The sequence below is a fragment of the Acinonyx jubatus genome, chromosome D4 (assembly GCF_027475565.1).
Source record: "Acinonyx jubatus isolate Ajub_Pintada_27869175 chromosome D4, VMU_Ajub_asm_v1.0, whole genome shotgun sequence".
NCBI lineage: Eukaryota > Metazoa > Chordata > Mammalia > Carnivora > Felidae > Acinonyx > Acinonyx jubatus.
In genome coordinates this window covers 72328060-72342426 of record NC_069391.1, presented here as the reverse complement: position 1 = coordinate 72342426, position 14367 = coordinate 72328060, and the positions used below count along the sequence as shown (strand labels likewise).

The 14367-nt window shown below is 45.4% G+C and overlaps 1 protein-coding gene across 12 annotated transcripts in view; it reads left to right on the top strand.

Annotated features, from left to right (window-relative positions):
* The first annotated feature begins 990 nt into the window (after window positions 1-990).
* Window positions 991-14367, top strand: part of TLE4 (TLE family member 4, transcriptional corepressor) — a 141106-nt gene continuing 127729 nt past the window's right edge. For 4 of the 12 annotated variants that reach the window (XM_027040984.2, XM_027040988.2, XM_027040987.2 and 1 more), the window contains exons 1-4: window positions 2270-2467; window positions 2790-2887; window positions 3990-4053; window positions 5263-5307. In XM_027040984.2, the coding sequence (XP_026896785.1) occupies window positions 2429-2467; window positions 2790-2887; window positions 3990-4053; window positions 5263-5307 (246 nt within the window). In that variant the 5' untranslated portion in view covers window positions 2270-2428. Of the gene's footprint in view, window positions 1924-2269; window positions 2468-2789; window positions 2888-3989; window positions 4054-5262; window positions 5308-13416; window positions 13563-14367 lie in introns of those variants that run through there. The other 8 variants (XM_027040985.2, XM_027040979.2, XM_027040978.2 and 5 more) reach the window with 5 other exon arrangements.

Here is a 14367-nt window from a genome sequence, read left to right as displayed (position 1 = left end):
GCGCCCTCCCCACCCGTACCCCGGCCCCCTGCCCCAGTAAGCGTCTCGCAGCTCCGTCTCCTGCTCTAAACAAGAACAGGGGCCCGAGACCGCGTTCACACGGAAAATTATGCCGGCTCCAGCGGCGCGTAAAATTGATGTGAACCGAACGAAGTGGGATCGGTGTGATCCTCCCTCTCTTGTCTCAACAGGGGTTTCGGCGCGTTACACAAGGCCGAGCTTGTCTCTTTAAGGAGACATTGGACCCTAATTAGTCCGCATTCCTGGCGAGGCCGAGGAGCAAGGGGCCGAGGGTTGTTTGGGTTGGAGGGGGGCGGAAGGGAGGACTAGACTCGGAAGGAGATCTTCTGACCAGCCTCTAGCCTTACCGCCCCCTCCACCCTCTTTATTTTGCCGCCACCACCGCCACCAACACCCAGTTCTGAAGATGCAGCCAGGGCAGCAGCAACAGCAACAGCAGCCGCAGCCGCAGCCGCCGCCGCCGCCGCCGCCGCCGCCGCTACTCCCAGGCCCACGTTACTTTGATTGACAGCTGAACAAATGTTTCCCCGGTTCGAACGCTCGCGCTAAGGAACGTCAGCCAAGGCGAAGCTCCGCCTTGGGCGGGCCGTCTCCGCTCCGCCTCCGCTAACCCCATCCCGTTCCGTTCATTGGCCCGAACCGCAGACGACTCCCGGCCCCCACGTGGGCTCCAGCCCGGCCTGCTCCTCCCCTCTGGCTCGCCATTTGTCAGCAGTGAAATGATGGGCAGTAACACAGAACGGCGATTAATGTTCAGCCACCTCTGATTGGTTGCTGGAGACGCCTACCGCGCCGAGGGTGGGCGGGGCGCTTGAAGAGCGCCCCAGAGCAGTCGCGTGGCGGGCCGGTGATTGTAGTCAATCTGGCCGAATCCTCAACCGGGGTCGCTGGGGGTGGACTACATCTCCCGGGATGCTCTGCGGTCCCTCTTCGGACGGTTGTGAATATGTATCAGAATGTTAATGATTAGCTGCTGCTAAATTTGGTCAAAGAAGTCACCTACACAGAGCGTGTTGTTAGAGCTGTTCTGAGCGGGTGTTTGGGCTGTTGGCTGCTTTCTTCCCCCTCTCTCACACACTTGTATATTATTTTGAGGTGGTGTTCGCAGAGTTTAAAAGGAGAGAGAATTAAAAAAAAAAAAGCCGCAAGCGTTTCACTCTCTTTTATTTTTATAATCCCCTTCAATTTGGGGTTAAAAAAAAAGACAAGAAAACAGGAAGGAAGAAAAATAAGGAAATGAGATGTGGTAAAAGAAGCTAAAAGGTGCCTTTTAAAAGATCGTTGCTGTGAAGTGAAAAAATCTCCAGAGAAACCAAAAAGCACCGCCGAGACCTCTTCCGAACCAAAGGAGTTTGTGTTTGCTTTTAGGAAAGAAGAGAGAGATCATTCATTCGGAGGAATAACAACCAATTAAAAGACAAATAAAAAAAAGTTTGGAGTGGGACGAGCGAGCGGGCGGGCGGCGCTGCCGGCGGGCGCTGGTGCGCGGAGCTCGCACTTTCCCGGCCCGGGGGAGCGGCGCGGCCGCGGCGCCGGGCTCGGCGGGCGCGCCTCGGCGGAGCGAACGTCGGAGCGTTGCCGCGGGAGACGCGCGCCGGACAATGCCCGCGGCGGGCCAGTGACGCCCGCGAGGAATGCCGAGCGGCCCGGCCGCCCGCACCCAGCCGCCGCCACCGCCGCAGCGCGTTCCTGCCGCCCGCGTCACGCGAGACCCGGCGGGGGCCGGGACCGCCCGAGCCGCCCCTCGGACCTGGCCGGCCGCCTCCGCCGCCGCCTCCTCCTCCTCCTCCTTCTCGGGGCCATTAAAGCCAATGAGCCGCGCGCCTCTGCCCAGCGCAGCCAACTAAATCGGTTTGGATGATTCGCGATCTGAGCAAGATGTACCCGCAGACCAGACACCCGGTGAGTGCGGGCGGCGGGGCGCGAGCTCGCCGAGCGCGGGGGGATTCCCCGCGTCGCCCCCTGCGCGCCGAGTTGTGTCTGGGGCCGGAGGGGCGGGGAGGGCGGCCCGCGCCCCGCGGCCCGCTCGGGGAGCCGCCCGCCGTCACCCCCCCTACCCCCCGGCGCGGTGGCACTCTCAGAGGGGGTGCGGAGAGGCAATTGAGTTGTAGCCATTTTCTTATTGTTGTCTTTGAAGCCCCTGGAAGCCGCGCCGAGCGGTTCGTCGTCCCCGCGACTCGTCCGGGGGAGGGGGGGGGGTGGCGAGCGATGGAGGAGGCGCGACTCCGCGGCGGGGCGGGGAGGGCGCCCTCGGCGGCGGCGCGGCTGGTCCCGCTTGCGGCTCGAGAGTGCGGGGCGCCGGCCCCTCGCGCCGCGGGCCCCGGGGACGCGCGAGCGAGCCCGCCAGCTGGCCGCGGAGGGTGGCGGCTGCGTCCCCCCTCCCCCGACCTGACCGCGGCCAGACGCCATGGCGCGAGTCCCCCCGACGGGCCAGTTTCGATTCCGGGTGGGGAGGGAGTGGGCGCGGCGCGCCGGACGCCTGGTGGGGGCGTCTGCGGTGGGCGAGGGAGAGGAGCGGGGTTTCGAACCCGCAGGGTCCGGGGCGGGCCGGCGGACGCGGGGGCCCGGGGCCACCCCGAAACCGGCCCCTGGCGGGCTGTGCGGCGAGGCGGGGGTGGGGTGGGGGAGCTAGATGAGAGTTTTAATCGCTCTTTGCCTGCCTGCGCGGTGACCCCCCCCCCCCACTCCCGCTAGCGCCGCGTGGTGTGTTTTCTCCATCTCTGCCTCGCCTGTGATGTGGGCTAATTAAATATTTTATTGTTCTTTAGGCACCGCATCAGCCTGCTCAACCCTTTAAATTTACAATTTCCGAGTCCTGTGATCGGATTAAGGAAGAGTTTCAGTTTTTACAGGCTCAATACCACAGGTAACGATATTGACTTTAGCTGATCCTCCTGTTTGCTTAGCTCTTGTCTCTCCCCCCCCCCCTCCGCCCCACATACACACACAAACACCCACCCCCCCCCCCCTTGTTTTTTTGGCCGCCGCGGGGATGGTATTATCATTTTTACTTGTGGGCAGAAAGGGCAAGGCAAGGCCTCTTTTCCTTAGGCAGGTGTAAAGAAATTAAGCATTCTTCCCTTCTGTAAATAAATAAATAAAAAGGAGGCAGAACAATCGAAACTGGGGAGACTTGGAAAATGCTGAGGCCAAACTTTCGATATTGATTTATTGGGGCCAGGAGAATGGAAGGTTGGGAAGATTCTGGGGCCTTTTGACTTCCTTGGTTCTTTATTACTCCGGGCTTGATTCCGTCTCACTTTTTTCTGCCATTCCACTGAAATACCGAGAGCTGAGAGCCCTGGGAAGTCGCAAGTGAGCGATTTCATTACTTTTATGCTGAAAAAATGTTTTCTTCTTAGAGACGACCGTTGGACTTGGAGTGCCTTTGAAATATTTTTCTTTCACTGGCTTTCTAATGACGTGGAATTCTTTCTTAAATGCAAGAACCTAAGCAAGCCACTGAACCCGATCCACACTTTGCCCCTGGGTGGTGGTATTAAACTTGTCTCTGTTTTGGAGGGAACAAATAAGACATCATTCATAAGACATGCTTGATTCATATTTTCGTTAATCTCTTCGCGGAACATGAAAGAAAAAAAACCCCTTGTGACATTTTGGGGGACTTAAATTTGTGTTTGGGTGTGTAGACATTCTTGATGTTTATTTTCTTCTTCTTTTTTCATTAAATGAATTTAGTGAACGTTCGTTTCTCAATGCGGTTCTGGAATTAAATGGGCCAGAGGATTTTTTTCTTAAACAAAACCCCCACTTTTGGTCCTTCTTGAAAGGGCAAGTCCAGGCTCCTTCCAGTCACCCCTTTCTCTCCTTCGGTAATGAGGGCGGTATTTAAGATAGTTGATTTGGCACTTTGTAGGTGATGATTTAGAGGAGGGAATGCGTGTTTACTTTTGAAGAACGTAAGTCAAGGTCTGCATTGTATTTAGATTTCATTATGTCTTGAACAGCCTGAAGCTGGAATGTGAGAAACTGGCCAGTGAGAAGACCGAGATGCAGCGGCATTATGTCATGGTAAGAAAACTGTGTCACAGATTCAAAGTGCCTATTAGTTTAGGATACCAAAAGCAAGGAAGGGTATGTTCAGATTGCTGGAGGCTGTAGGATAGATCCCAGTCACAGTGCCAGCGTAGTTGAGGTTGTGGGAATGTGACCATTAGCAACCTGTAATTCCAGGATGTTAGAACTTGCCTCTGACAACCAGCTTTGATTTCATTTTCAAAAAGTTCAGCTGTGTGGGGTATAATCCTCTGGGCTTTGTTTTTATAGATTGGGGAAAAAAAAAAAAACACCCAAAAAACAAACAAACAAACCCAAACCTCCTTTATGTTTTGTGTAGAGTCACAGGCAAAATGTTTCTCTGTTAGTGGTTTTCTTTGTTGTTTTATTGTTCTTGTTCCAAACAATCTTAACCAGTTTTTCCGTACACAGTTATATTTTTAATGTTTCATTTGTCTTAGAGAATGACAGATACCCAGACACCAGACACCTTTTCAAATTTTTCCCGCTTTTTAGGTTACTAGTTTGTGTGTCTTTGCATGTGTTTTGTGTGTTTTCAATTTCTGTGGTGTTCCATTGGTTTGAGGAGTGTTGTCGGCCCCTGTATAACTGATTTGTTCTGCCAGAATTTCTGTAATGACAGTTACGTTACACGTCCAAAAAAGAAAAAAAAAAAAAAAATCAGATCTGCTTTTTCAGAAGTCTTACCAAGCATGTTTTTATGCTTGTTCATAAAGGCTTCAGAGTAACTCATTCATTTCCTATCAAGCCCTTTTCCTTTGAATGTATGAACATGAGCAGTACACTAAAAATGAGAGAACTCTGAAGTAGCATCACATTTCTGAACAGTTCTTTCAAAGCGTCAGCGTTTGTAGGAGACTCTTGCCATTAACTTGCCCGCTGTGCCTAGGAATTAGAGTCCATATGGTACCAAATTTTCATCAGACCTTTTTGATGCATCTGTTTGTGATGTATAAAGAGAACTGGCGATGTTAAGAATGCTATGTGTGAACTTGATTTTTGTGAGTTATTTTCCTAGAGTCTGTGTCTTAGGGTGGCTTCTAGTTTATTCAGCTAAGTGTTCCTCTTTAGCAGCATAAGTATTATGGTTATTTTGGTTTAGGTGAGGCTTTTACGTTTGTTTTAAACACAGTTGGAGCATTGGGAACAAACTAGGGAGACCAATGAAAAGCACGAAATTAATTGCTTTCCCTTCTTTGACAGTATTATGAGATGTCCTATGGGTTGAATATAGAAATGCACAAGCAGGTAAGTTACTTCTTTATACCATTTGAAATGACAGTAATACTGTATACTTTAGAAAGAAAATTGTATGTTTCGCAATTTTATTCTGCACGTTTTTGTGGCTGTCTGTATTTTAAAAGACTGTACGGGAAACAATGCTATCTTTTCAGGTGTGGTTCCCCATCCTTTTTGCATATTCCCCTAATTTTAATCATTTAAAAACATGACTTAAAGGGTCTGAATTCATATTAAACTTTGTACACTTTCAAAAGCAGGATGCTAAATTTTAAAATAGGTTTTGTTTTTCTTTTGAAAGAGTTAATGTGTGTATTTCAGGCATTGCAAACTTGTCCTAGGAGAGGGCTTTTCTTAGCGAATATTAAAAAGAAAACTGTAAATTGTGTGGAACCTTCCTTGGCTTGGTGTGAAAGAATGGATAGAGGGTGAGCTGGGAGGATCAAAATGAAATCTGTAGCGCTACAAAAGAAATTGATGTAAAATAAAATCCTTGTACCAGTCCCCCGAGGCTACTTAGTTGGGTCTTACTAGGAATTGTAACTGTACTTCCAAAATTTGTGCAGTAAATTGAGCCAGATAGGAGGTTGTGATCAGGTTCAACACCACTGAGTCTTCAAATCTAGTAATTAGTTCAGCCAAAAAACAAAACAAAACAAAACAAAAACCATAATGATTAGTCAGAAAGTGTTGAGAGGTATGACTCAAACAGCTTTTTTTTTTTTAAATGCAGGCAACTGAATTAAATGGTTTGGTTTAAATTTTCTAGATAGAAAAATAGCATATATGTAAAAAATATTGTTTGGCAGCAATAATTTATTTTTAGTGATCTGGTGAAAGTGCTTCAGGTCTGTTTCATCAGCTACTTTAGAATAGGTGTGTATGTGTTTACCTGCTGGGAAAAGATGAGGGAAAACTTAATGCTCTTCATTTCTTGTTGATGCTCATGGTAGATATCCTTATTTTCTAAGTTTATAACCTATAAAATGGACACATATTAGGCTTTTAGTACTTACGGATTCCTTTCTGGATATAATCACATACTTACAGGTAGTAGATATTTAAAAGATGCGTGTTTTTAAAAAGCCATCAGATAGACAGTATTTGAAAACAGAAAGTTGGAAAAAGGGAGTTGTTACTTAAGCTGAAGACTTGATTTCAGGTACTTTTGTTTTTATCATATGCTGTTTACGTACGTCAGTATTAACACAATATAGTTTGCTGCGTATTAAAATATCCCCTCCAAAAAATCCATCAAGCTTATGGATAGACTCCTCTTAGCTGTACCTTACAGGAGTAAATTATATGAGAGAGATTGTTTGTTAATTATGCTCATTACGTGTCATTTTAGGTCTGGATCTTGTACGTGTCTTTTTTTTTTTTTTTTTTTTTTTTTTTGTCCTCACCCCACCATCCCAGGATTAATTAGTGTCTTTTTAAAGATTGAACCAGATGATTAATGTTCCTTTATTTCTCCTCCTGTGTCTTATTTACCATAACACTTAGTTTCCAGATCTCTTTATACATAACATTTACAGTTCTGAGAGACCCAGACTTGTATTTGATTGTATGCATTTCTTTGGTGAGGGGGGGATTGTGTGTGAGATCCCTTAATTTTACACATTTTGTACCCCCGTAATTCTGTCATCCTCTTGTCCAGGTGGCCTCACATGCCGTCCATTTAAAATTGAGAATGGAGTACATTTTCCCTTTTTTTTTTTCCCCCTTGCTTTTAAAATTCAATCATATCAAGAATCCTGAGGGCAGTTTATCACATTATGAAATACAGACAGCCCTGCAAACCACCTACTTATTATATTTTCTTTCTTTCCCCCCTTAAGCACAGAGGCATATCTGTCTTTATTTGTTTTCCTAGGCAGACAGCCTTGGTTCCTCTTGGCCTCTCTTCCAGATGCACTCGCTGGATACCCTCGTAATGGAAAGCAGCAATAATGCAGGGAAGTTGCCCTGCGGCATAATTGGGCCTAGTTCTCAAGATCGGGTTAGGCTTATTCACTTATTAGATTTGTGTCTCTGAAGGGTTCAAGAGTAGGAGTCCCCGGAGTCCTTGGAAGTACCCTAGTAATTGGTGGCCCTGATATTTGAAACCTTTGTGTATTTTTTGGTTAACGCTCCTGTTCTTCTTAGCTGCTGCCAGCCACAGAGTATTTATTTTTAGAGAAATTTTTCATTGGAACAGAAAATGATGGCTGTGATGGAGTCATGACTCTGTGACTTAGCAAACTGATAAAAGGATAAAAGCATAGAGCGGTGACAGACAGGGTGGGGGTCTGGTATTATGGCCCCTCCCCTTTCTGTATGATGTTCGTGGTCAGTCACCCTGTGTTGATTCTGATAGAAGACTATAGAGTGAAATCTATGGGGAATTTGTCATTCTGAAATGAAAGCTAATGTAATTAGTACCAATTAAAGTACATTTAGTAAATTGGATTTAATCTTAATTAAGCCTGCATAATGTTGCCAATTTTTAACAATTATGTTTGAGAACATAATTAATTTAAATTTTGGTAACTGAGTAAATAGCATTAGTCTGGTAGAATTAGTTGATTTTTTTTTTTTTTTAAAGGAGAACTGGGTGACATGACATGGAATTAGAGCATAAAATATGAATCTAATTTCTGCTACTCTTTAGTAGGATCAATAGAGCTGAGCCAAGGAAGCTGGAAACAAACCCAGAAAAGTTAGAATGGAGCATTGTAGGCCATAATGTGAATTAATGCTTCACCACTGTCTCAAGTTCCAGCATGAACACGAAGATGACAAATGGGACATAGTTAGAAATGGCACATGTTTTACTGTGATGTCTGCATAATGGAATTTTTTTAAATGAAAGAACATTGGCCTGTGTTCCCTAAGGATTTCCTAGTGAGGTTTTTGGGTTTTGTGTTTATTTTTTGGGGTGGATGGGACAGTTGGCTCACGGTTTACTTGTTACTATTTTTGATGATTTTTTTTTTTTTAAGTTTTATTTATTTTGAGAAAGAGACAGCACGAATGGGGGAGGGCCAGTGAGAGGGGGAGAGAGAGAATGCCAAGCAGGCTCTGAGCTGCCAGCACAGAGCTCCATGTGGAGCTCGAACCCACGAAACCATGGTGAGATCATGACCTGAGCCGAAACCTAGAGTCGGACAGTCAACTGACTGAGCCACCCAGGCACCCCATTGATTGTTCCTCTTTATAAATGCAGTGCGACTTCTAAATGGGTCAGTGACCCTGGGCACAGCAGGGTGATGCATGCAGTTGATAACATTGCTAAATGCTGCTCATTCTCATCCTTCACCTGTAATGCTGTAATTAAAGAAGACCTCCCTGATGTAATCTGACAGCAGCAGTTACCTCTTTAAAAAGTGAATATTGGATGTTGATTAGGAACAGTAGGTATGTGAATTCCACCGAGAGGAGCTGCGAACGGAGATGAATATACCACGTTTTGAGGACATCTTGTGACTTTCTCATAGTCAGTCTTCTGTAATCTGAAGGTCTTTTTGCTTCTAAAAAAACTTAGCTTAGTATTTGAATTTTAGAATTAGAAAAGTTTGGAAATCTACAACACTTAGAACCTAAAAAAGTAAATACTGTGCTCTCAATATACACGTTTGTGTGTTTCTGTGCATGTGTGTATATGTGTGTGTATTTTTATATATAAATATAATTATTATTTTTTTAATCAGAGCAGGAGAATTCCTGTTTCACTCCAAGCCATGTAAATTTTATTATGAGACTTGGGCCACAACCATTTGAGTGCTGCTAAAATATTAATTGAATAGAAATGAAAGGGCCTTGCCAACTGATAGGATATCATAATCATAGCCTCTCTGGTCGATGGTAAATGATGATAAATGACATTAGGAACCTTTTAGCAAACTGTAATAACTACAAGGAGGGAAGCAGTATGGATTTGCATTATATCTGATACCCTCTAGTACCAAGTGGATTGCCAATACTGCTTGTTTAGCATTTTCTAAGGGCAATAGGATATTGATTTCTGACTTACAAGGAACAGCTCTATTTTCACCATTGAAAAGTATTGCAGGTTGTTAAGAAGAAATTGACTTGAAGAGGCCGACTGCTGCCCATCATGGAGCAAATAAAGCAAAACTGCCGAAGCATGGTGGAGCAGCGAGACGGGCCCTCAGCAATTTGTTGCTATTAATTTACCATGCTCGACAGCAAATCAATCGGCATCTACTTCATCTGCTGGAGAAAATGCTGTCCAGGGCAGATAAAAGGCTCGGCATGGTACAGAGAATAGACTGGATTGGCCAAAAGGAGGCTGCAGTTAATGTGTAAATAAGTGAAATCAAGGCCACTGTTGCAGAGGAAGCTGTTGTTAATTAGGTTGGTGCTTTTTCGCGAACTATTTGAGAAAGTAGCCCAGGATTTGAGGAATAAAAAGAGATTTATTGAGGTTGAAGTAATATATGACTGGCATCACATTCCAGCCTTGAGTGGTCTTGATGCGAGGGTGCAGTAAATTTATTTAGAAACAGTGCTTGCGATGGAGGTCCATTTGTTTAAAGTTCTGCTTAGAGCAGCTTTGCCATAAGAAAAGTATTTTTTAAAAATATTCCTAGTTTCTTACACACCTTTTGTCTTGGACAATAAGCGCTTGGATTAGGAGGATTAGGTGCACGAATAGGTGTTTGAGAATGTAGGCAAAAATGTGTCTTGTCTTCCCGCACGGTGACTAATTATTTTTTCCAGAAATGAATGATCGAACTCTTGTATACTAATGAAAGTGAACTATTACGAAAGGTGGGATGTTCTAGCTGAAAGGAATAAGCCGATGAAAATTTTACTGGCAGAGCTTTCTTTTGCTGTATCAACATTAGGGTAATAGTCTAGAGGTTGGTGAACAGTGGGTGGACACTAAGGCGCTGGAAAATCTCAGAAGAGATTACAAGTGAGATTTCGATGATGGTGCAGAAAACCTCCAGATACAATTAGAAGAGCATGTGCATGCTCGGGTGGGGGAGGGGCTTCTTGTGATTTTGTGTGTGTTTTTCATCGAGGCTTAAAGCCACCTCTTCTAGTGCAGGGTTACCGAGCCTTCAGTGATACTTCGATAATACTTCGCAATTAATATTAAGCAGATGGTGGTGTTTTCTTACCCCTTGCCTGTCTGATCTGGACATTTTGGGATAAGGACCCAACTGCAGCCCTACTTAGTAAATCTAGATGTCTGTAGATTTTAAATTATGTATTTTTTTCCAAAACTCGGAGAGGATCTAGCATTAGGACAATTGATACAAGCAGCAGTGCTTTGGGCAGGACCCAGTAAGCTGTCACTTTACTTCTCACAGGGCTTTGAAGAGAAGCAGATGTATGAGGAGGAAATTTAACCTGTCAGGGTAGGTGCATAATGAGGGGTGTTTTCTGAATGGTGTGGGTTCCCCCTTTTTCTTTTCTCATCTTCTCATGTGTTGAGTTCTGAGTTTTCTCTTTTTTGAGGTCTTCTAGAGTGTCTGAAGATTGTTCACCTAAAGTAGTGAGCGTTGAGTGGAACTGGGATTTCCTCTCAATGGAAGTGAACGTTTTTTATGTATCCGGCATAGGCACTTATCTGGGCACACTGCCAGAATTCTTTATTCTCACAATGATCCTAAGAAAGGGATTATGTCCAATCAAAGGGTGATTAAACAGGATGAGATCTGCACAAGGTGATGTAGTTATTAGGTAGTGGATTCAGAACTTCAGATGAATTTACCTGGGAGGATGTTTCTTGGGAGATAGGTCTGCCCTGGGTTGGCAGGCCCTGATAGGTCAGGCCCCCGGGTCCTTCTGGGAATGGGAGACTGGTGTGGTCCTGGGGTTTGTCCTTAAGTCACTGAACTTCCGGGCTCATGCCCAGAGCCCCTGGAGCGTCCTTCAGACTCTGTCAGTGGGTGAGGGGGTGAGGGTCTCTTTCGCTTGGAATCTCCCATGGATGGAGCAAGGAGAGCTGCCTGCTTATCAAGACTGAGTTTGCTTCCTCCGTGGGCAACCTATTTCTCATTTGTTTACAGACTTGTTCTTCCATTTAACTTTTATCTTTTCCTTGTGGCTTCTAAAACTATGCCTGAAGACAAGGGGCTGTTTTTTAATCACCATCTTGTGGGTTTTTGAAGGGGAAAATGGGGAGGGGAAAATGTGATGTTTTGTGGCCTCTTTGTAGTTCAGAAAGAGGCTCTTAGATGCAGGAAATCACATACAACTCAAAACTTTTAAATTAAGGTAAATATTTTGCTTTTACTGGTGAGAGATTTTCTTTAGAGCATTCAAACAAAAGGATATTTCCTTCTCACTGCCCCTTAATCCCTCCTGGATATTGATTTTATTTTTTGTTTTTCTGGGCAGAGTTCTTTGTGACCTAAGTAATAATACCTTTGAGCTGGGTTGAACTATCTCATGCCTTGAGGTGATGTTGCAGCCTTAGTGAAGTCAGACCCTGCTGGTGGCGGCCATTGTGCTCACACCTCGGTTCCACCTTTTCTCTCCTAGAATTTTTACCTTTTTTTTTTTTTTCTTTTTGTGTTATGGAGTAGGTAAAGTACGTTGGGAATTAGATGTTTAAAACGTGGACTTAGAAAAGTTATTTGTAGGCTTTATTTATTTATTTTTGGTCTGTTTTTTAACGAGGACATTTTCACTACCTTTGACGTGACTGGGTAGTCTGGCTTATTACGTCAGGATGGCAGGAAGGTATTTGACGGCCATGGAGCCAGTGAAGGGGATGTGATTTTTAGAAGGTACTTTGGCTCGATCCCCTTTCACACCTCCCCTTAAAAAGCCCCAGCACACCAGCAAGGGAGGCACATCCAGTAGTCTTGTGGTTGGGTTATCACTTTTGTGAACTGGGCTACTGAAGAAGAACAGGAGACAGCATGGGGGGTGGGGGGGGAGCAACTCTGTAAATCAGAGTGTTTACACTGATAAGGACAGTTTGTGAGGCTTAGGACTTGACTCGTTCCAAGTGTACTGCAGACCGAATTCATGAAATTAGTATTGCTCTACTTTAAGTGAGAAGGGCTTTGCAGGTTTTTGACTTTGCCTCAGTAACAGCTGTCAGTGGTAGTTGCTTTATATCTGTAAAGAGGGACTTAGCCAGCATTCGTCAACACAAATCTATATACTCTATTTTCATTGGAATTGACCCAGTGTTTGTGCCAGGCCCTTGCTGGTTCTCTACCACCCGGCCAAAACTTTCTCCGGAGGGCTTCATTGTGTTGCCTGTGCTCCATCCAGCAGGTGGATGAAGGGCAAGGTGTGGGTTTTTTAACTGGACTGTCAGAGAAGCGAAAGACGATGCTCCTGAATGCCCCTTAGGGACTCAGTCTTCTGGTGAGTTGTGTCCCTTGGTCATTATTTTTGAGGACTTTGTTCACAGGTACTTCAGGATTTGTGTTGCGAAGGGAGCGTCTCCCATTTCTTGGAAAGAAAGCGTGGCTGCACTCCCAGCTCGGGACGCCGGCTCTGGCTGTGGTCTGGGTGGCCGCGGTGTACCTGGGACCTCTGCGGGGACCCGGCCTGGGCAGCGGCCCTGGCAGGGAGAGGTTGCGGAGGGGAAGATGGGTATCTGCTTCCTGATTTCTTAGCAAGCTTATTCCACTTAGCAGTATTCTAATTAGGACACTGCTCTTATTTTCGCTCTGTATTCTGCGTCTCTGGGTTTGTGGATGATTTTGGTTAAGGAATTTGAAAATACAAGGAAATATAACTGGAAAGAATAGTAATTGTAGAAATTATGAGCACTAGTACCCCATAACACTCTCTCTTTACAGAGAGCTTAAGGCATTTTATATGTTCTCCTTAATCTTCCTGATGTTCCTGTAAAGCAAGTAGCAAGCTTTGGATCCGTGTATTTATTTAAATAGCTTCTGTCAGTGGAGTACTCCACAGTTTGCCAAGCAGTGTCATTCTGCTGGCCTCCTTGAACAGATGACACTAAGGCTTAAGGGCTTAAGAGACTAGCCCAGTGTCACAGTACAGGAGGATCAGCACGCGGGCGGGGAGCCTAGGGTTCACGGAGGTCGGTGAACATGCCTGAGGTCGCATAGCGAGAGTAACTGGCAGAAAAGGAAGTAGGTTTCTTGACTTCCCTTCCAGGGCTCCCTTCACTGACCGTGCTGTTTCCAGACAACAGACAGTGTGCTGTTCCTGTGACGTTCTTGGCTGTATGCAGCGGGAAGAGCTCGGGAATGCTGTTGGCTCCAGGGGGTGTTAGGGGTCCTCTCGAGCTAGAGATCTGATCTGGGCGTTTGTGAGTACAGAGCCTTTCTCTTTTCTTCTCTACCCTTCCAGTGCTTGGGCCCTGCCCAAAGGGAGGCTTACCATTGCAGATTAAAGTATGAAGCCCAGATCCACTTTTAGCAAAGTGCTTAATAAAACTGGCTTTTCCTGCATTCTTCAAGTATGCTATGCACACACACTGTACTTGATACAGCCTTGTTTCTCGCCAGTGTCCCCTGTCCCACTAGCATGTAACTTCATGGGAACAGTGTGTTTATTCTCCGTGGTGTCCCTGGTACTGAGAACTGTGCCTGTCACACAGAAGGTGCTCAAGAAATATCTGGTGACGAGGGAATGCTCACGTTCAGATTGAGTTAGCCAAGAATATGTGTGATCTCCTATTTTTAAGGCCTAATAGTTAGGTTGTAGGATAACAAAAAGTGGAGTTTCCAAGCCTAGTTAGGCCTGTGGTGCCTACTTCTTAAGTTCGTGGAAAAAATGACAGATGGAAAGGGAAGTAAAAGCGGCCTAGCTCGGCGTGCCCTTCGGGAGCGAGTTAGGATAAAGTAGAATATATGTATTTCAGCATGTGGAATCTGCCTTTTTAAAGATGAAAACATGAATGCGTCCCAACTGAATCTAAAATTCAGTTTGAACATCACTATATCACTAGTCAGTGTTAATCTGAAGAATCCTTTTTTACTGTTAATAAGTCTGTGCTCATGTGGTTTGAATGAGTGTGGGGAGATATGGGTCTGAACCATATTGTGGTGTGCTTAGGTAACTACCCTCCAAGTCCGTAAAAATGCCAGTGTCTAGTTCTGTTCCAGGGACAAGGAA